Below are 21,382 nucleotides of genomic sequence, written 5' to 3' on the forward strand. Positions count from 1 at the left end.
GAAAGAAAAAAACCCCACATGATCATCTCCTTAGATGCCAAAAAAGCATTCAACAAAATCCAACACCGATTCATGTTAAAAGTCCTGGAGAGAGCAGGGATACAAGTTACATATCTAAGCATAATAAAGGCAATATACAGCAAGCCTATAGTCAACATAAAACTAAATGGAGAGAAACTTAAATCAATTCCATGGAAATCAGGGACAAAACAAGGCTGTGCACTCTCTCTGTATCTCTTCAATATAGTACTTGAAGTCCTAGCTAGAACAATAAAACAACTAAAGGAGATCAAGGGGAGACAAATTGGAAAAGAAGAAGTTAAACTATTACTATTTGCAGATGATATAATAGTTTACATAAGTGACCCCAAAAATTCTATCAAGGAACTCCTACAGCTGATAAACATCTTCAACAAAGTGGCTGGATACAAAATCAACTCAAAAAACAACAACAACAACAACAACAAAAACCCAGTAGCTGTCCTGTATACAAGTGAAAAACAGGCTGAGAAAGAAGTTAGGGAAACAACACCCTTCATAATAGCCACAAATAATATAAAGTATCTTGGTGTAACTCTGACCAAGCAAGTGAAAGACTTGTCTGAAAAAAACTTCAAGTCTCTGAGGAAAAATTTTGAAGAAGACTTCAGAAGATGGAAAGGTCTCCCATGCTCATGGATCAGGAGAATCAACATAGTAAAAATGGCCATCTTACCAAAAGCAATCTATAGATTCAATTTAATTCCTATCAATATACCCACAAGATTCTTTACCAGCCTTGAAAGATCAATTCTCAACTTCATATGGAAAAACAGAAAACCCAGAATAGCTAAAAACGATCCTGTACAATAAAAGATCTTCTGGAGGAATCTCCTTCTCGGATCTCAAGCTATACTATAGAGCAACAGTAATAAAAAAATAACATGGTACTGACATTGTAATAGGCTGGTTGATCAATGGTATCAAATCAAAGTCCTAGAAATAAATCCATATACCTATGAACACTTCATTTTTCACAAAGAAGCTAAATCAATACAATTTGGAAAAATGATTGCATCTTCAACAAATGGGGCTAGTCTAACTGGATGGCTACATGTAGAAAAATTAAAATAGATTCATATCTATTACCCTGCACAAAACTGAAGTCCAAATGGATTAAATACCTCAACACAAAACCAGACACACTAAATCTGTTAGAAGAAAAAGTGGGGAAGAACCTTGAGCTCATTGGCACAAGAGACAACTTCCTGAACAAAACACCAACAGCTCAGGCCCTAAGATCAACCATCAATAAATGAGACCTTATGAAACTGAAAAGCTTCTGTAAGGCAAAGGACATAGTCAACAGAACAAAATGACAGCCTATAGACTGGGAAAAGATCTTCACCAGCCCAACATCAGACAAAAGGCTAATATCCAAAATATATAAAGAACTGAAGAAATTAAACACCAACAAACCAATTAATTCAATTAAAAATGGATACAGAACTAAACAGAGAATTCTCTATAGAGGAATATCGAGTGGCCAAGAAATACTTAAAGAAATGCTCAACATTCCTAGTTATCAGGGAAATGCAACTCAAAATGACTTAGAGATTCCATTTTACACCTATCCAAATGGCTAGGATCAAAAACTCAGGTGACAGCATATGCTGGCGAGAATGTGGAGAAAGGGGAACACTCCTCCATTGCTGATGGAAGTGCAAACTTGTACAACCACTTTGGAAACCAATCTGGTGCTTTCTCAGGAAACTGGGAATAAGTCTACCTAAGGACCCAGCCATACCACTCTTGGGAATATACCCAAAAGATGCTCCATCGTACAACAAGGACATTTGCTCAACAATGTTCATAGCAGCTTTATTTGTAATAGCCAGAATCTGGAAACAACCTAGATATCTCTCAACCAAAGATTGGATAAAGAAACTGTGGTACATCTACACAATGGAATACTATTCAGCTATTAAAAACAAGGAAATCTTGAAATTTGCAGGCAAATGGGTGGAACTGGAAAAGATCATCCTGAGTGAGGTAACCCAGACTCAGAAAGACACACATGGTATATACTCACTCATAATTGGACATTAGCCACATAATACAGGATAACTACACTACAAAACAGAGTCAGAAACATCAACCAATGACCATGTGTGATTGGACCTAGACCCACTGCTCGGATGTAGTAGCACAGTCTCCTTGTGGATCCCACATGTGGAGAGTAGGGACTACTTAAGACACGCACTCTGGCCACCGAACTTAGATCACTTCCCCCTAGCAAGATGGCCTTGCCAGGCTACAGAGGAAGAGGTTACAACTAATACAGATGAGACTTGATAGGCTGAGGTCAGATATTAGGGGAAGAGGGCTCTCCTGTCTGAGTGCTAAGGGGGGAGGGTGAGGGGATGAGGGAGGGAGGGGGATTGGGAGGGAATGAGGAAGGGGGACTACAGTCAGGATGTGAAGAATTTAAGCGGCAGAACAAGCTGGTAACTTACATTGCTAATCCCACCATATGGGACTAGCTCTGGGACTAGCTGAAACGTGAATGTCTAGGCATAGACAATGACTCTTGTTGACTAGAGAACTCTATGAATTACTATTAGATGCCATTCTTCATATGGCATGAGTGAAGATTAACAGACGTCTTCTTTTCTTGCTCGTACAAAGAGCAGAAATCCAGCCTTAATTGTTCCGTGCATCACGCACACTTTATACACTTGTAATTTTAGAACTGTATTATGCTTGTGAGAAATGATATGCTTTCAGAACAAAAGAGCCAGACACTGACATTGTATCAGACCTAACAGGATGCTTCCTTGTAGCATACTAGACATTGACATCCTGTTTGGAAAAAAGGGGTTGAAAAGAAAGAAGGGGGAATATAGAAATATTAGGGAAGATAGAACAAAAAGTAGATTAGTGAATATACTTCTCAACTTAATGCCTCGATTGTCACTCACAAGATATTTTTAATTCACTGGTATAGAATTTTGTATATAGATGCAAAATAAGTTCTAGATATAGTGGTATAGAATTCAAATGTAAGATTATTATTTACATACATTACATATATATTTCTACTCTAATATGAGTTATTGTATTCATATAACTCAATTATAATACAAGGTTTACTTCCAATGCTTTGAAAGTGTTATAACAAGCTGTTTTGGAGAAATAAGTTATACAAATTAAATGTTAGTGGATTAAGTCATGGTCATGTCAATTGCTAGTCTACTTTTATCACAGGAATATACATCTTAGGTGCAGCAGATAGATATGACTCTATAGAAAGATAAGGTCTTCAAAACTCCCAGAGACATGCAGAATATGGCATTTAAAATGTTTTTATTACTTTAAAAGTTCATTAACAATGAGACAGGTTAACTCCTGGCAACACCCAGCCTACCTTAAAGAGGATGGTGAACATCAAAGAACCTCCTTATAGAGATGGCTTCAAACATGGCAAACTAGCCACTGGGGAAAAGGTTCTCATTTTTACCACAGACAGAATTCTGTCTAAAAAAAAAAGGGCAAGCTTGGAAGCAGGCAGAGTTGACAGCCAAACTCTGCCAAGACAGGGTAAACAAGTCCTCAATAGTTCCTGCCTCACAAATATGTCTGTCAGATAAATTGGGTCAGAAGACTGAGGAAGATGCTCCAACATTATAGAAAGTTTTGGATGACTATTCAGGTAGAAAACTGTCTCCGTCCTCTTTTCATTTGGAAAGCTACTTAATCTGCACTCCCGGTTTACTCAGATAATCAAGTTTATTCCTTCTCAAGTCTCTGAGGGAGTTGAAGACCAGGTAGCTTAGTTTTACAATGAAGCTTAATTGTTTAGGGGTAAAGATGTTTTTTAGGTCTAGATAGGTGTTCTCAGCTGACAATGACAATGTGTGATGGAGATTGATTTCCATTGAGAAATTTAGATGCACCAAGATAGGAAAGATGTCTTCTTCAAGGCTGTCAAATACACATAGCCAAAACACTAAGAATGTAATATTTATATAATTCCTGATTGTGTCATGGTTCTTCTTGTTATAGGTAATCCATTGTATATATCTGTAATAATATAAATATATATGTAAAAAAAATAAATTAAATTTAAAAAAAAAGAAAAATCGTAAAGGCTGGATCTAAGGACAAGAGAACAAATGAGAAGACGGTAAAGGATAGAGATGTGTTGAGGAAAGCGACCCAGTGTTTGTTGGTACCACTTTGAAGAGCTGGGGAGAGTGAAGGTGCCATGTCTCTCTCCCTCCCTCTCTTTGATGCAACCACCCTCCAGTGGAGGTCACCTGACAGAAGGTGGGGAGGGGGACCTACTGTGTCGCTGCTTAGGCTATGTGAGAAAGAGGAAACATAAATTTCTGGGGAATGACTGATTCAGCTGGGAAACCCATTTCTCTCCTCTCCTTTACCCAAAGTCACTTCAAAACGGAGTGTCTTGTTTTAATTATGTCTTTAAAAGTAGAAAAATGGTGCGGTGTGGACTGGAGAGATGGCTCACCAGTTAAGAACATATTTTGTTCTTGCAGAGACCTGAGTTCCGTTCCAAGCACCCATGTTGGGTGCCTCATCACCACCTGTAACCCTAGTCCAGGGGATCTGGAACCTTCTTCTGGACCCTACATACATAAAGTATACACAGACCTAAAGGTATATGAATAAAAATGTATATGAATAAAAAAGGATATGAATAAATATAACCCAACCCAGCTATCATCCTGGCACTCGGGAGATGGGACCTGGGCACCTCGGAGCAAGCTGGCTAGCTGAACTCCCTGACCTGGCAAGTGCTGAGGTAAAGTGAAGCACTCTGCCTCAGTGTATAAATAAGGAGGAAAGTAGTCAAGAAAGACACTTGGGTTAACGTCTGGCCTCTGAGCACAGAAATTTACACACGCTTCCACCCGCTCACATTTCCACCCACAAACATGATCCATACAAAACACACATGCACACACAGAAAAAAGATTATGACATTGGGCTTGTCTGGAAGGAGCCCCAGGGAATATAAGTTTTCTTCTTACCACGTGTCTTTAATGTTCTAGGAACTCCTGGGCATTCGTTCAGAGAGATCAACAGAAGTGACCAAAACATTGGCTTTAATCTCATAAATACATTTGGGTGGAACATTCATTTTCTAAAATGTCATTAACTCCTCTAGAAGATGATTTTCAGTGGCACCTATGTGACGAGTGGAAATCCAAGGTGTTTTTCCTAGGACACGTGTGCTGGTCGTTCCCAGGCCTAGAAGTCTTAGGCAGACTTGGAGAAGGCCCTGCCTGGGGCTCTCACACTTGCACAGACCTCTCTGCTCACTCACTGTGGGTGATAAGCCAGTATTAAAGTTGTTGTCTTTTGTTGTCTGAAACGAGCCTTTGGTCTCTGCTGTATAATACCAGGTTTCATGAAGGTCCCAGTGTGCACTGGGGGCAGCAGAAACAGTGGGACGCTCTGTCCGGTTTCCTCTCTCATCAGAAGGGACAGAATGGTTTTTGCCTTATTTAGACAGAGATGTGTTTTATTATGACACTGGCCGTTTGTTAGCACAGAGAGAGACAGAGTGGCTCACAGTGTTGAGTCCCTTATCTTGCATTGTTTATATTCCAAAAATAATTTAATTAGCTTAATAAACAAAAGCATTTTTGGTTCATAAACAGCAAGAGCACAGGGGGGAAAAAATCAAATGTTCCAGAAAGCAGAAAAGAAAAATAGAGAAGTCACATTATTCTAGGCCTTTCTTTTTTTGTAGTATCCATTTGTACAACTCCATGCCTAAGAGACAATGGGCCAGCTAAGAACAGTGTCTGCTTTCACATTTTGTACTGAGTTAAGGAAGCCTTTAGGCTGGCTTTGAGAGCGTGATTGTGTTTATCATCCCCTTTCCGCCATTTATTTAGTGGGAGGGTGTATGTTACCACACCAAGCATGTGGAGCTCAGAAGACAGCTCAGGGAAGCTGTTATCTCCTTCCATCATGTGGTTCTGGGAACCAAGCCCACGTCAAAAGGCTTGGCAGCAAGCACTTTACACACTCAGCTATCTCTCCAGCTCAACCTTTAAAAATGACTCTCCAGAAAGATTAAATGTAAAAACAAAAACAAAAACAAAAACAAAACAAAACACGAATGCATAGCTTGTAACTTAGATGTATGTTTTAAAATTCGTTACTTAATGTATTTTTTTTTCTTTTTTTTTTCTTTTTTTTTAATACATTTTTATTAATTTATACATATTACATCTCAGTTGTAATGTATTTTTTTTTAAATAGGGGAATTTAAAACTATAAGGCTAAAGGAGGAGTAAAATGAACGGAGGGGTTGCCGGCTTCTTTGTTGGCCCCGTGTCAGCCCAGACTGTGCTGTTGTGCTGTTTTATCACAGGAGTGAGAAAGTCTAAGACAGATGTGCGTGTTGCATTTAAAATATTCACGGACATTAGGTACCAGTAGAGAACAGATGGGCAGGGGAAGAATTTCCAAGGACGGGGAAGTACAGCATCACGTTATAAAGGGGAAAGAGATGGGGGAGGGGGGTAACTAGCAATAAAGGCCGTTTGAAGAGGCATGTGGAAACATTACTTTAGGAGCTTCCTAAAATATGCACACATGTAGGAGGAATTTAAATGGAGTTGCCATGTAATGGGAGAACAATACACATCTATCCCCAACTGAATTCAACTAGACACCACATGACACTAAATACAACTGCCAATACCAGCAAAGACTTAAATCTTGTTGAGTCTTTGGCCAAAAGGTACCCACGGGTCCCCCAACATCAGAGGCTATTGTCAGTGACAGTCACCATTCTCCGCTGCATGACTGAAAGACCCGACTGATGAGGACAGCGTGGGCTTATGTCGTCAAACAGAGAGATGGGGCTGGTGCCCACCTAGAAGCTTCTCCCCTCCTGAGCAGTGTCCGTGGTCCTTGGAGTACTAGCCAGGCTTCCGGAAGAGAAGAGCAATCCTCAGAGCCGCTCAGCTACAAGCCCCGTGACAACAATGCCTGCAAGATTTACCGGTGCAACCGCGGCACAAGTGTTATGGGAATAACCAACCAATTTTAAAAGTTGGATTGAAGGCCCTTTCCCTGAAGGGAGAAGCAGAAAGAATGCAAGCGTCAGAGGTGGCAGGTGACTCTAAGGAAACGGTGTATTGTAGACACGATAAGGTTGATGCACACGTGAACTTATAGAGATTCTGACAGCACAGACTAGATCTGCCCAGGTTCAAACCAGACAAAAATCCCAGCATGCAGAAGAGGGGCAAGTCCCAGCCCTAACCTAGAAACTTCTCCAGTGGCATGCCCAGGGTGCGTCAACCACACTGCAGAGCAGGCTCACGCCTCCCTGTTTCCTCCCACTCGAAGAGTCGGCATGTTTCACACAGACTAACAGCATCATAGACAGTGGGAAGCCAGAACTCGCTCCTGTCAGCTGCCCTGGAGTGCACATCCTCTGTGCACTGTGCGCCCAGATTACCAAGATGATGGGTCTGTTCCTGCCTCCAGGAAGCCGCTGTCTGGCGGAGTGGATGGAAAGAACAGCATCAGGAGGGAAGAGTGAGACAAAGCATGTCACAGACGCCATGATAAACACACCAGTGGCCTGGGAACTCACAGACACAGCTGACGCTGCCCACACAGGGAAAGTCAGTCATAAAGCAAGTGCTGAGTAGGAAATAGTCACAGACGGCTTGAGATGACTACAGGAAAGAGTATTATGGCAAAGGCAGGACGGTGGGATGGTTTAGTAACCGGGGGAGGCTAGGGGTACCAGGCAGAAGTGCAGGTATGGTTGGTGTTACAAAGCATATAAAATCTATCCGTTGGGTCCCCAAAACTGGATCTCCATGTCCTGCTGCTTGGCAAGCAATTAAAAAGGGTACGTGTGGAAACCTAAGGCTATTGAGGTGGTCTCCATGACAACCCACCCTGGCTTTCCTATGTGTCCATGTGGGATGCTCAGCACACTGGAAAATACAGTCAAATTTCCTCTGCTTGGTTTGAACAGGGTACCGTTTGATGGAGGGTGATATCAGAAGCATCTCTCTGTGGGAGATCTCCAGAAGTCTTTGAGCTTCTGCTTAGACTTATGGGTGTTCAGTCTTGGTACGTGATATCTCTTAAGAGTGAGCAGCCAAGACTGAGAGCCCTAGCCATGTGCAGGAATTCCAGTCCCACCCGCTGGGCAAAATGGCCAGCACAAACCATCCTGCACAAGGCCACAGCGTCCAGTCAGGTCATGCCTTCCGATGCCTTCCTTCATTCTGACCGTCTGAATGGGCTTGATACAAGACCCCAGATGAGAACTCCTCTGAATAACAACTGTCCCAAATGAGAACTACCCAGGCTGAGAACTAACTGATCGCTGTCTTAGACATCTGAGTTCTCATGCAGTTTGTTACTGACCAATACACAACTAAAGCCACCGTGCTTATGTTTTGTTGGGTTTCTTTGTCTTGGGGCACATGATAGCTTCACTGACTTAAGGAAAGATGACATAAAAGAAAAGAAACCTGAGAGAAATCCATTCATCAACATCAGAAGAGGAGCTGTGGGAATGTGAACTCGATACCAGAGAGTAAAAGAGGGAAAAGTGGGGGGTGGTGGGGGGTGGTGGTGGTGGTGGTGGCATAGAAGCAGCAGGTAAAGTTATGGCTCTCTGGTAAATGACAATTAAAGGAGAGAGGAAAGCAGAGTGCTGTGGGTCCCTTGTACAGTGGGGAGCAAGCTGGCCATCTTAAGGACAAAGGCCTTCAGAGATGAAAGAGGACTCCCCAGGAGGTAGAACATCATGAGTTCAAAGAGGTGTGATGGATATTTCTGTGACCCCTCTCTGGACTGAGGGACACCCAGGTTCATGTGAACATTACTTGGGGTGTGGCCTGAGAGCATCTCAGAATAGATTAATGTGTGAGTCAGAAGACTGGGCCCAGGAGATCTGCCCTCACCTGTGTTGATGAATATCATCCAATTTATTGAGGGCTCTAGTAAAGTAAATGTGTAAGGGAAAGGGTAATTCTCCCTCACAGCTAGGACTGAGATCCTTGCCATCCTCAGCATTCATGGTCTGAGGCTTTGAAACTCAATCTTGAGCTGACACTGTCAGCCCCCAGTTCCCAGGCCTTCTGACGTGTGCTGAACTACACACCAGCCTTCCTGGCTGTCTGGTTTGCAGACAGCAGATCAGAACTTTTCATCTCCCATTACCACGTGAGCTATCCCACACTAAAGCTGTTACTGTCTGTCTACCTACATACCTTCCTAACTCACCACCCATTTGCTTTAAAGGATCCATTTCTCTGGACTTTTCTAGTACATCAAAAGAAAGTTCAAGAGCAAGTCTGGCTCAGGACATGGAAGCCCAGGTCAAAGGGCATCTTCTTGGTAGATGACATTCATGAAAACCCATGAAAGTAGGCATAATAATGAAAGGAGATGATGAAAAAATTGACTGAAAATGATAGGTGAATCCTTTGTGCAAGCCTCTGCCCCAGTCCCTGCTGTATAAGGACCCCCATGGCTTCTGGCAAGAGCATCACCTGATGTTCCTCAGTGTCCACATTCAAAATTAATTTTTATTAGAAACAAATGTGATAACACATTTCAGCAACCTGGCCTGGAGTTTGACCTATGAGCTCAGCACAGAAGGTCAGTCAATCAGGGTTAGCATCATTATCACCATTGTGCTGGATAGTTTTATGTCAACTTGACACAGCTAAAGCAGAGTTTCCTAACCTGTAAGCCTTTCACAGGGGTTGCCTAAAACCATCAGAAAACATAGATATTTATATTACAACTCATATCAGTAGCAAAATTAGTTATGAAGTAACAACAAGATAATCTTATGGTGGGGGGATCACTACAACATGAATAACTGTATTAAAGGATTTCAACATTAGGAAGGTTGAGAACCACTGAACTAGTCATCTGAGAGGAAGGAGACTCAGTTGAGAAAATACTTCTATAAGATTGGGTTGTACAGAAGCCTATAAGGCATTTTCTAAATCAATGATCAATGTGGCGGGCAGTACCCAGCCTATTGTGGATGGTGCCATCCTGGGCTGGTGGTCCTGGGTTCTATAAAAAACCAGGATGAGCAAGCCATGTGGAGCAAGTCACTAAGCAGCTCTCTTCCACAGTCTCTGAGTTAGCTCCTGCCTCTTGGTTCCTGCCCTGTCTGAGTTCCTGTCCTGGCTTCCTTCAGTGATGGATGACAACAAGGAATTGTAAAGCGAATAAACAATGTCCTCTCCAACTTGCTTTGGTCATGGTGTTTCATCACAGGAATAGTCACCCTCACTAAGACGGTCATCAGACTCCTGCTGGTGACGTGATTCCGGGCTGCTGAGACACCCCTGAAGGAGAGAGGAGGGTGTAAAGAAAGAAAAAAGAAGAAGAAGAAGAAGAAGAAGAAGAAGAAGAAGAAGAAGAAGAAGAAGAAGAAGAAGAGGAGGAGGAGGAGGAGGAGGAGGAGGAGGAAGAAGAAGAAGAAGAAGAAGAAGAAGAAGAAGAAGGAGAAGAAGACCATCAGAGCAAAACAGCTGGATTGGAAGAAGACTGGAGACTTTGGAAGAAAGCAAGCAAATGGAGTGTTTCCTAAAGCTGCATAAAGACCCATTTTTTTTTCAAGCTTGCCAGGAAAGGAAAAGTGTGGTGGTGGTCGCAGAGAGGGCGATAGGCTGTCAGTTCTGTTGTTGAGGCACCTTGGTGTTTGCTCTTGGTTTTCTATTTGTTAAAGAGAGCATTGTAAGAAAAGAAAGTAAAAGTAGAGAAAAACAAGGCCTGCTCCAGTAGGAGGCCCTGGAAGCGACCTTGACCTGCAGGGTCAACTCCAAGGACTGGGGAACGGAAAGGCCGATGGTGGCAGGCCCTTTCTTGAGTTAGCAGGCAGCCGGTGGGCATAATTCGAAAGTGGCTATTAGAGAATATGTAATAGTGGAAAATTCGACCACTCAGTTGGGGAGGAAACTGCACAGCGGAAGGTGATGTAAAAGCATCTCTTCCTTGCAAACTTCCAGGGCAAATGTGAAAGCATTTGCTCACAGGGAAGTAGCTGGGAGATCAGTGCTTGTCTCGGCAGGAAGGCAGCGCTGAGTCAGCAGGACAGCCTAGATAAGGGTGATTGATAGATGGGGTATGCTTTCTCCGGGCTGTATGGCTTCCCTTCACTTGTTAGAAGGGAAGGGGGAAGGGGGCTGGGAGGGGGAGGGGGGCCGGTTTAGCAGACTGTTGTATTGGGGAGGATATGCCCTGCCTGCCAGGGCGGGGTGGGGTGGGGGGGGGGTCTCAGAGACTGGGAGGTGAGGCAGACAAGGAGTAAGCAAGGCTGGGGTGCAGATTTCTCCATGCTTTTGTTTCTAGTCTAGGTGGAATGAACAGATTATTCCCTCCTAGTAATTATTTTTAAAGCCCCAGGGACATCTGAGAAGCCGCTGACAAGAGTAGGGGCAAATGTTGGCAATTCGTGAGGCTCAGGGAGCCGCTCAGCACAGAGCACCCAGGCCTGCCCTCGCTTTCTTCTACTTGTTTTGTTTGTGTGTTTTTGTGTTTGCCTCCTCGCTATTGCAGGCTGGGCCCTGGAAAACCCATCACCTAGGAACACTGCAAGCAAACAAACCTCAAGAAGAGTCTTTTTGTTTGCTTATTTTTGTTCCTGTCTAGTTTTGTTTGTTAGACAAAGGACCAGGGTTCCCGGTACCACAGAAGTACTGTATCCTTGCCTCCCCTCCAACACACACACACACACACACACACACACACACACACACACACACACAGCCAGTGGTGCTGAGGGAAGTGGAGGAGGATATAGCCCTCTATGCTGCTCCTGTAGTAAGGGCATGGCCCCTCTGTCACAGCTGCAGAGGGTGAGGAGAACCGGAGACAAAGCTGAGGTCAAAATCCGTGTGGACTCCCGAACAGAACTTGTAGGGATCTGTGCACAAGACAGACAAAAACAGCACAGCCAAGGTGTGAAAGGCTGAAAAGTTGGACATGATTGCAAACCTTGCCCACAGGACAGCATCCAAGAGAGGCGGACAGCAAAAGCCTCCTCATGAAGGCTTTGGAAATGAAATGGAGGCTAAGGTCAAAGGCCACAGGGTAGAGCATCAGTGCACTGTGAACCCAAGAAGATGAGTGTCCATCGTCAAAGAAGCTTCTGTTTGCACAAACGGTGAGCAGAGGATAAGAGACTGTTCAGTGCTCAAATGCAGTTGATACCTCTACAGCGCAAGCCAACATCTAGGGCTCAGGGAACACCATAGAAAGGTGAGGGCGTGTAAGAGCCAAAAGACCAGGGGACCTGCTGGGAAATAATGTCTCCTACACCAGGAAAACTCGATACAGCTTCCTTAAACAAGACCCGGACAATGGCAACACTAGATGACATGTCAACTTGGATGAGGGCACATCTTAAGGCCCCACCCCTCAATGAAAATGGATAGGCACTTAATGGCTGCTGGGAAGGGAGAATCATTCGTCTCTAGAAACAAGACCCGTGATAGGTTATCCAACCCCAAGGGATCTGCCCTAAACACGCAGGCATCTGAACACTACCTAGTAGACTTAGTGGGATGTGGGCAGGGGCTCAGCTCAGCACAACTACGTAGCTGGTGTTGGTTCAAACTTCAGAAGTCTGACCCCAAGTAGTTTATTTTAGGTGTATTTAAACACTGCACAATTTTGGTGAAAACTTTCTTGGCGGTAATTAACTCAACCCCATGCGCACAATAGAGCACAAGAGGATCTCCTTGAGGAACAAAGTAAGCTAAATAAAGAACAGAGGCGTCTACACCGAAGCTCTTTGTGAAGCACATGTGACACCTTCCACAAGCATGAATTCTATAGACCGAGGAAAACAAGTTCACAATAAGGGTCTGGGGGAAGGATCCAATGTGGTCTCAGCCACACAGATAGGGTAAGGGTCACCAGGCTGTTAACCACACCCACTTCCAGCCTTCTGGAAGGAACAACTCTATGAGCATAACATTCCAGGTTCCCCCACACTTCTCTGTGAGCATGGACTTCTGTGTCCCTTACATCCATATGTGATCATTCATATACTCAAGTGCATATATATCTAGCCCTAAAAGTCCTCAGTCAGGGCTGACGAGGTGGCTCAATGGGTAAGGCTCTTGCTGTGCAATCCCTGGCAATGCACTCAATCCTTAGAACCCACATAAAGGAGGAAGGAGAGAGCCAGTTCCACAACTCACACCACACCACACACACACACACACACACACACACACACACACACACACACGTGTGCATGCACCACCACCACCACCATACCATCACCATACAACAACAACAACAACAACAACAACAATAATAATATTAAAACAAAATTCTCTAGCCAGTGGAGGACCCATGTCCCAGTGTTATCAGGCTGGGCACTTGCTAGCTGTTCATTCCAGTGTGTGTAACTTCTGAAAGAGCCATTTAATTGGATTCAGTTGCAAAGCTGCAAAGATAAAGCCTGGGAGCCTTGTGCTAAGTGTCTTAAGGCTCAGGCTGAGCTAAACTCCAGGGTTTCGCTCAGGAGCTCTTGATTTACAATTACAGCATGATGGATTACCTGGGGACTCAACCTTCAGGCAAACTGTGATTAACTTGACCAAAGACATCTGGGAGAGCTATCGGAGGTCTGGAATTATGATCTTAGTAAGCTGCCCTGAAACTAGACACCACAGGACTGCCTTTCTGCAGGACGCCAGGCTGGCCTCTGTAGGCTAATCCAGTAGTCTGACTTTCTTCTTTCTGTCTGTCTTTCTTTCTTTTCTTTTCTTTCTTCCTTTCTTCCTTCCTTCCTTCTTTCCTTCCTTCCTTTCTTTCTTGGAACTTGTTCACAAACAAAACAAGACAAAGCAAACTCAACAAAGAAAGACAACAGCCCCAGGAACAATCCACAGAGACAGGACGACTTCTCAGCGTTGCAGCTGCGTTTTAGGGAGCAGCCTTCATCCTGCTGGAGGCCCGGGGAAGAGCAGTGAATGCCTCCGTGATTAGCAACTGCTGAGTAAGGCCTGTCAGAGCCGCCGACTAAATAGAAAATTGGATACTTGAACATTCATATGCTCACAATTAGCTGAGCACTGTTGCTGGATACAGTGAAGTTGGGAGGTACGTGTGCGCGCGCGCGCGCGCACGCATGTGCACTTTTCTGTGGTTATTATCAACACTAAATAAAGGTCAAAATGGAAGGCAGAGCAGTCATACAGGTGCTTCTATCCTAGTCCGTGAGCATGAAGCAGCCCCTTTGTTCTCGGGACCTTGGGAACCTCCCGGCTTGTTTGGTGTTGTGGAGTTAATGATCCAGCAATGGCCACAGAAGTAGGACTTGGAAAGACACTAAAGACATTTTTTTTTAAATTTAATAAGTCCCTCCCCTTCCAAAGGAGGCTTTCAAGAGACTGTTTGGGCTTAAGACAAAAACTTTTGGAGACATGCCTTCTCCTTTCTCAGTGCCCCTCCCAACACATACACACTAATCTCTAGCCTGGGTCAGCTGTCCTAAAGAGATTTGAAATGACTCTATCATCTTTGGAGTCTTTGTGACTCCAAACCCCATGACACCAAGAACAAGCAGACTGCGGGCATATGACTGTTGTCCTTTACAGGAGACAAGTTGACAATTCCTGTTCGCTTGATACTTGGGGGTTCTCAAAGACACAGCAAACTAATGAAGTAGAAATATCTCGGCTTATAAAAATCAGCCAACATCAGAACCAACCAAGGATGGGGAAACAGACAGAGGAAAAAAAAAATTTTTTTTTCCAGAAAAGAATGAAAGCTTTCCTCTTCTAAAAGACTCATCAAGCTCAGCCTCCCAAAAGAATATCAACATAAATTAGGGGATTATGTTTAACTCCGAAGCATAGTGGAGGGTATTAAATGGCTTTGTAAACACTGAAAATCTTACTAGAGTTTAAAACTTTCAAATGAATTGGAAGCATTTTCCTTTAATGGGAAAGAACAAATGAGCATAGCGGGTACAGACTGCCTTTGGGACATTTTTACACCGGATTAGTTGTTTTCGTTGTTTGTTTGTTTGTTGTTTTTCATTGCTGTGACAAAGCAGCCAACAGAGGAGGCCTTTGTTTTAGGTTGTGGAGGAAAAGGCGTGGAGGAGGAGCAGGAGCTGGCTGGTCACATGATGCCACAGGAAGCAGACACTACCGAGCTGGTGCCCTGTTCACTGTTTTGTTTTTGTTCAGCTGGGACCACAGCCCATGAGATGGTGTCACTCACATAGAGGGCGGTCTCTGCTTCAGCGAAAGCTTGCGGGTAACAGCCACACAGGGATGCAGGCCCAGTCAAGCTAGCACTGAAGAGGAAGCACCATAGTGGCGGAAGGATGGAAGATTCCACACTTACGTGGAGTAGGGGCCTGCTCTGCTTTGCTCTTCTCTTCCCAGGCGGTTGGCAGTACTTCTCCTGATTCCAGGACCCCCCTTCTCATGAAGAAGTTACTGGAAACCCTCTCTATTTCTGCTTTCCATTGCAGGCTTTGTCCGTTGTTTAGCTGGGTTCTGCTGGAGAATTAGGGAAAGGGGGATGGGAATGGGAGAGAGAGTGGTAGGGAGGTGCCAGTACCCTTCCAGTAGCTGAAAAAGACACAGGGCTTGAGCTCACCAGTGTATCACCGAAGACAGCCCCTTGAGCTCATAAATTTATCACTGAAGATAGGATGTCTCCTTGCCAGGCTTTAGGTGTGCCATACCAGCCCGTTCTATCTCCTCAGACAGAGTAGCTCTCTTAAGGATGCTTGAGGAGAAAATACATACACACTGAAATACTTCTTCCCCATGTACGCTAGTTTATTTGTCATGATTATAATGAAATACACGAGGCTGGATAAACGTTCAGCCTCTGCGAGGACTGCCCTGGTGGCCCAGCCACTTTGATGCAGCGTGGAACTGGGAGGCAAACCTGCAAGAGATGAGATTTCACTGTCCATGTCCACAGCACATTCAGTGGAATTCTGAAAAAAATTTAAAGGGTTTCTGGAAATATAAAGTCTTCCTGGGTCCTCTTGTACTTCCAGAATAACTAACAGCAATGAATGTCAAATTATAGGGTGTACCTTAAGGCGTGTATTCCTCTGTGTGTGTTGAAAGAATGATCTTATTTCTCCTAAGTTGGCCATTTTCTTTGGGGGGGGCGTGATTTTGGAATCCATGAGGGGGGAAAAAGCGTAAAGTGACTTCTTTTGTGGCCTCCAGCGGCCATATGTCAATACCTTCTCCCCAATCCCTAAGTTCCCAGAACGTATCCGGCAGCAACAAGAAGGACGCAGAGTCAATGTGATTTCTCTGTGACCCCCAAAATAGCTCTGGGCTGGGGGCTGGGTCCTTAGACAAAGAGCCTGCCATGCAGGTCTCAGGAGTTGGGTGTAGAGCCCCACCATCAGCATAAAAAGCCACATGTGGCAGTGTGTGCTTGCAATCCAAGCCCAGTGGAGGAGGAGGAAGAAGCAGGTCCCTGGAACTCATTGGCCAGACAGCCTAGTTAAGTCAGTCACGGACTCTGTCTCAAATACATAATGTGGAAAGCAATGGAAGTAAGACACACACTTCTACCCGAGGCTCCACATACATGCAAACATGTACATATACACCGTTAGAGAAGAGAAAGCCAGGTTGGATAACTTTTCACAAAACAAGTGTCTATAGAGTACAGCTTACCATAAACCGACATTAAAGCATGTTCAAAGAAATAAAGCATCTGGAAGAAAATCTTTGGAAAACATGTAACTGCATAAGACAAAAAATGCCATAGAAAAAGGGGTGCAGGCTGTGAGTATGAATCCAGAGACAAAAAAAAAAAAAAAAAAAAAGATGCCTAACATGCATCTTGCCAAGGACCAGAGAAAATTGGCAACAAAAAAAAAAAAAAAAAAAAAAAAAAAAAAAAAAAAGAAAGAAAGAAAAGACCGAGAACCTCAAGTGTTAGTCTACTGCAGACTCTATTGCTGAGACAAAACACCACAACAAAGGCAAGTTATAAAAAAGATAAAGCATTTGATTAGATGCTTATGTTTCTGGAGTGTTAGAGTGCATGGCATGCTTTTTAGCATGTTCCTCAGTTCTGTGAAGCTAATGGAACACAGGACACTGACCACAGCCTCCCTGGAAATTTACTCCTTTGTCCCAGAAACAAGAGAGAAATGTGAGGAAGCAGAGCCTCCATCCTTCCCACTGCTCAGCCCCAAAGGCCTTTGACTGTGTCATCTTTATCACCTCCAATCCCTTAGTGCAACCTTCACCACACACTCAGGGTCCCACCACGTTTCTTCAAACACCTAAATCAGAACTCAGACACTCAACCTCCAACTGCCTCTCAGGTAGCCAGCTGGGTCGTGTCCGATGACCATCTCAAGTTCCACACTTGCTTTCTGTAAATCACACTAAAGGTCAAGAGCCCTACGGCGGCCCAAGGAACTCCATCAAACTGGTACCCATCCACCCCGTGATCTGTCCGACCTCATCATCCCCACAGTACCTCAAAATCTCCACAGCACCCCTTCATCCCATGGTACCCCATCATCCCCACAGTGCCCCAACATCCCCGGAGCACCCCACCATCCCCGGAGCACCCCACCATCCCCACACCTCAGCCTCACTGCTACTCTACCCCACAGCCCTGACCCCCCTCTTCTGTCTGCTTTCATCATTTCTTTTTCTTGGCTACCCTACTTTCTTTTTACTAGCCCGTGAAAGTCACCTTCTCAAGGACGCTGGCCCAGATTCCTTTCTGTGATTTAAAGGTGTTTCCCACCCCCCCCAAATCCATATACTAAAACATCTCCAAATTCATATATCCATGGTATTTGTAGGTGGAGGCTCAGGAGATAATTAAGCTGTGATGAGATCATGGGAGTTGGGCTCCCCAATAGCAAGGATGGCTTTTTAAGAAGAAAACAAGGGCCTGGGGAGGGTTTGTGCTGCCTCGGTGTTAGGGTGCAGGAAAAAGGCCTCCGCAAAGGCTGAACGGGGTGCAGCACAGCCTATGACAATCTAATGGACACCTCACACTCCAAAACTTAAAGGCAGTTAAAGCGCTCTGTAAATGACTCTTCCTTGGACATTTCATACAGCAACAAATAGTGAGCAAAAACATCAAGTGCAGACTGCTCTCCTGGGATCTCCTTCCATCCTTTCTTTTCTGGCGCAGACTAAAATATGACTCCCTTTCTGTTTTATACTCTACAGCAGCTAGAAATTAAGTGGGGACTCCCTGTGCCTTGTTCCCGGTGTGGACAGCCCAGAGGACTTAGAATAGTGAAAAAAGAAGTGAAAGCCACAGAGGGAGAGGGAGAGAGTGAAGACACCATTAACAACGGCCAAGCTTGCTGAGCCACTAGGAGCATCGGGAGGCATCGATTAGTACAAATGGAACATGTAATGAAGATCTGATGTTTTTGTAAATAAACAAGCATCTCTAAGGCGGGAGGGACTTGGTTTAAGGGCGCCTTTGTTCGTTCAGGTTGACTTCGTGCAGTTCTGAGGTAAATGAACACAATTTCAAACCCCGCTCTTCAGAAATGAAGGCAACACTCGGCTCCTGACCCCTTTTCGGACTCGGGTGTTTGTTTATCCAAGCGAATGGATTGGCCCATTAGAAGCAGGCATTTGGAATTCCATTTTAAAGTTGCACGTTGGAGTCCATAACTGCGTTTAATCACTGCTATGATCATCTAAGCAAAGGAGATAACTTGAGAAGGGAGGTGGCCCGTTTCAGTACAGCCTGGCGATGGATTCCGGTGCTGTAAGATGAGCCTCCATTTTTCCACTTCCCAGCTGTGTTAAGTCTCAGAGTGCAGCTGGGCATTCTGAGATGTGTGTTCCTACAGCAGAGCTCATTGGCATCCGCTGAGAATACTCAGGTTGGCTCCAAAGTGGCGAATCTCAGAACCATGGCCATGGGCCAAGGTTGGGGGTGGGGGTCCCCATCATAAGAGGAGATCAAAACTATGAAGGGAGGTAAAAGAAAGAGGGAGATGGGTGTTCTAGAAATATAGCCTTGGTTAAAGAGAGAAAAGGCATCTGACAGAAGACACAAGCCCTTCCTTCATCCACAGACACTGCCTTGTCTTGTCCCAGGCTGTGAACATTTGAAAGCAGAGATCAATGGTAGCCATCTTGAATTTGGATCCACTTACTTCTCATGGCTTCCAGTGATTGTAGTCTGCTTATGGTTTCTATATTTGAGTGTACACCTGTTTAAAGGCATTTTACCAATGCTTAGGAGGGGGTTGTACATGTTTTAACAGTGCACATTGCTTTCTCATGTAAAATAAATGTGTATGATCATTGTAAAGAAGTTGTATTTTAGGGTATAAAGAAAACAATGAAATCAACAGTGTTCATTTCACCACTTCATCAATGTGACATTATTTTTTCTGCCTTGTCTTTCTGTGTATATTTGCATAGTGACTCTAGGTGACCATCAGAATTATCATCAGGTGTTTTCCTGGCCTGCCCAGGGGCCTCTGCACACTCTTGACAGCAATCAAGTTAGTTCCCTTTATTTGTCACCATGTTCCAGGAGACTAACAGAACTTCAACATACCATAAACAGCTTCTTTGGGGGAAATTGCTTTTTATTTTATTTATTTTTATTTTTTTATTTTTTATTTTTTGATGAGGAATCCAGGAAGCCTGTCCTAAGGGGAAGTTTCAGAAGGAAGTCTTGGAAGTAAGAAAAGACATGAGAGCCAGTCAGATGGGATGCTCTGCTGGTCTAGAACATTCACAGCTTTAGGAAATATGAATTTCCCCCACATTGGTCACTGAGAGTTTCTAGAGGAGGGCTCAGAAGTAAAGGAAGCCGCTTTGTTGATCTTTTAAAAAAATATTTTATTAATTTATTCATATTACATCTCAATTGTTATCCCGTCTTTTGTATCCTCCCATTCCTCCCTCCCTCCCGCTTTCCCCCTACTTCCCTCCCCTATGACTGTGATCGAGGGGCACCTCCTCCCCCTGTGTATGCTCATAGGGTATCAAGTCTCTTCTTGGTGGCCTGCTATCCTTCCTCTGAGTGCCACCAGGCCTCCCCTTCCAGGGGACGTGGTCAAATATGGGGCACCTGGAAAGTCAGTTCCTGTGAAAGTCAGACCCCACTCTCCACTCAACTGTGGAGAATGTCCTGTCCCTTGGCTAGATCTGGGTAGGGGTTTGAAGTTTACTGCACATATTATCCTTGGCTGGTGCCAGAGTTTGGGCAGGACCCCTGGGCCCAAATCTTCCCATCATAGTGTTCTTCTTGTAGGTATCTAGGACCCTCTGGATCCTTCTATTTCCCCATTCTCCCATGATTCTCTCACCTAAAGTCCCAATAGGATGTCCTCCCCTCTGTCCCACTTTCCTGGTAAGTGAAGACTTTCATGGGACATGCCCCTTGGGCTAGTGTCCAGATAAAAGTGAGTATATACCATTTGACTCTTTCTGCTTCTGGGTGAACTCACTCATTATGATCATTTCTAGTTCAATCCATTTGCCCATAAATTTTGGGAATTCCTTGTTTTTAATAGCTGAGTAGTATTCCATAGTGTAAATGTCAGAGGAAAAAGTGGGGAAGAGACTGGAACACATTGGCACAGGAGACAACTTCCTGAACAGAACACCAACAGCCCAGGCCTTAAGGTCAACAATTAACAAATGGAACCTCATGAGGCTGAGAAGCTTCTGTATGGCAGGAAACACTGTCAACAGAACAAAATGACAGGCTATAGACTGGGAAAAGATCTTCACCAACCCTACATCTGACAAAGGTCTAATTTCCAAAATATATAAAGAACTCAGGAAATTATACACCACCAAACCAAATAACCCAATTAAGAAATGGGACTCAGAACTAAACAGAGAATTCTCAACAGAGGAATATTGAATGGCTGAGAAACACTTAAAGAAATGCTCAACGTCGTTAGTCATCAGAGAAATGCACATCAAAACTACTCTGAGATTCCATCTTACACCCATCAGAATGACTAAGATAAAAAATTCAAGTGACACCACATGCTGGCGAGGATGTGGAGAAAGAGGAACACTCCTTCATTGCTGGTAGGAATGCAACCTGGTACAACCACTTTGGAAATCTATCTGGCGCTTTCTCAGAAAACTGGGAATAGAGCTTCCTCAAGACCCAGAGATTCCACTCCTTGGCATATACCCAGAAAATGCTCCACCACACAACAAGGGCATATGCTCAACCATGTTCATAGCGGCCTTATTCATAATAGCCAGAACCTGGAAACAGCCCAAGTGTCCCTCAGTAGAAGAATGGATAAAGAAACTGTGGTACTCTTTGTTGATCTTAATCCCATAGATTTGAGGAAAAATACACTGACTCAAACCATGACCAA

General features: G+C 44.1%; 1 protein-coding gene across 8 annotated transcripts in view; it reads right to left on the minus strand.

Annotated features, from left to right (window-relative positions):
* The window catches only part of LOC311604562 (uncharacterized protein), a 186,497-nt gene that overhangs the window by 113,085 nt on the left and 52,030 nt on the right, over positions 1 to 21,382 (minus strand). For 7 of the 8 annotated variants that reach the window (XR_014781554.1, XR_014781555.1, XR_014781556.1 and 4 more), the window contains exon 3: positions 15,391 to 15,548. Coding sequence is in view for 2 of the 8 variants with exons in the window: in XM_084794538.1 (XP_084650664.1) it covers positions 15,391 to 15,548 (158 nt within the window). In the remaining 6 variants the exon portion in view is untranslated. Of the gene's footprint in view, positions 1 to 15,390; positions 15,549 to 15,945; positions 15,998 to 21,382 lie in introns of all 8 variants that reach the window. The other variant, XR_014781559.1, reaches the window with a different exon arrangement.

The sequence above is a fragment of the Acomys minous genome (genome assembly GCF_964271855.1).
Source record: "Acomys minous genome assembly, chromosome: 9".
NCBI lineage: Eukaryota > Metazoa > Chordata > Mammalia > Rodentia > Muridae > Acomys > Acomys minous.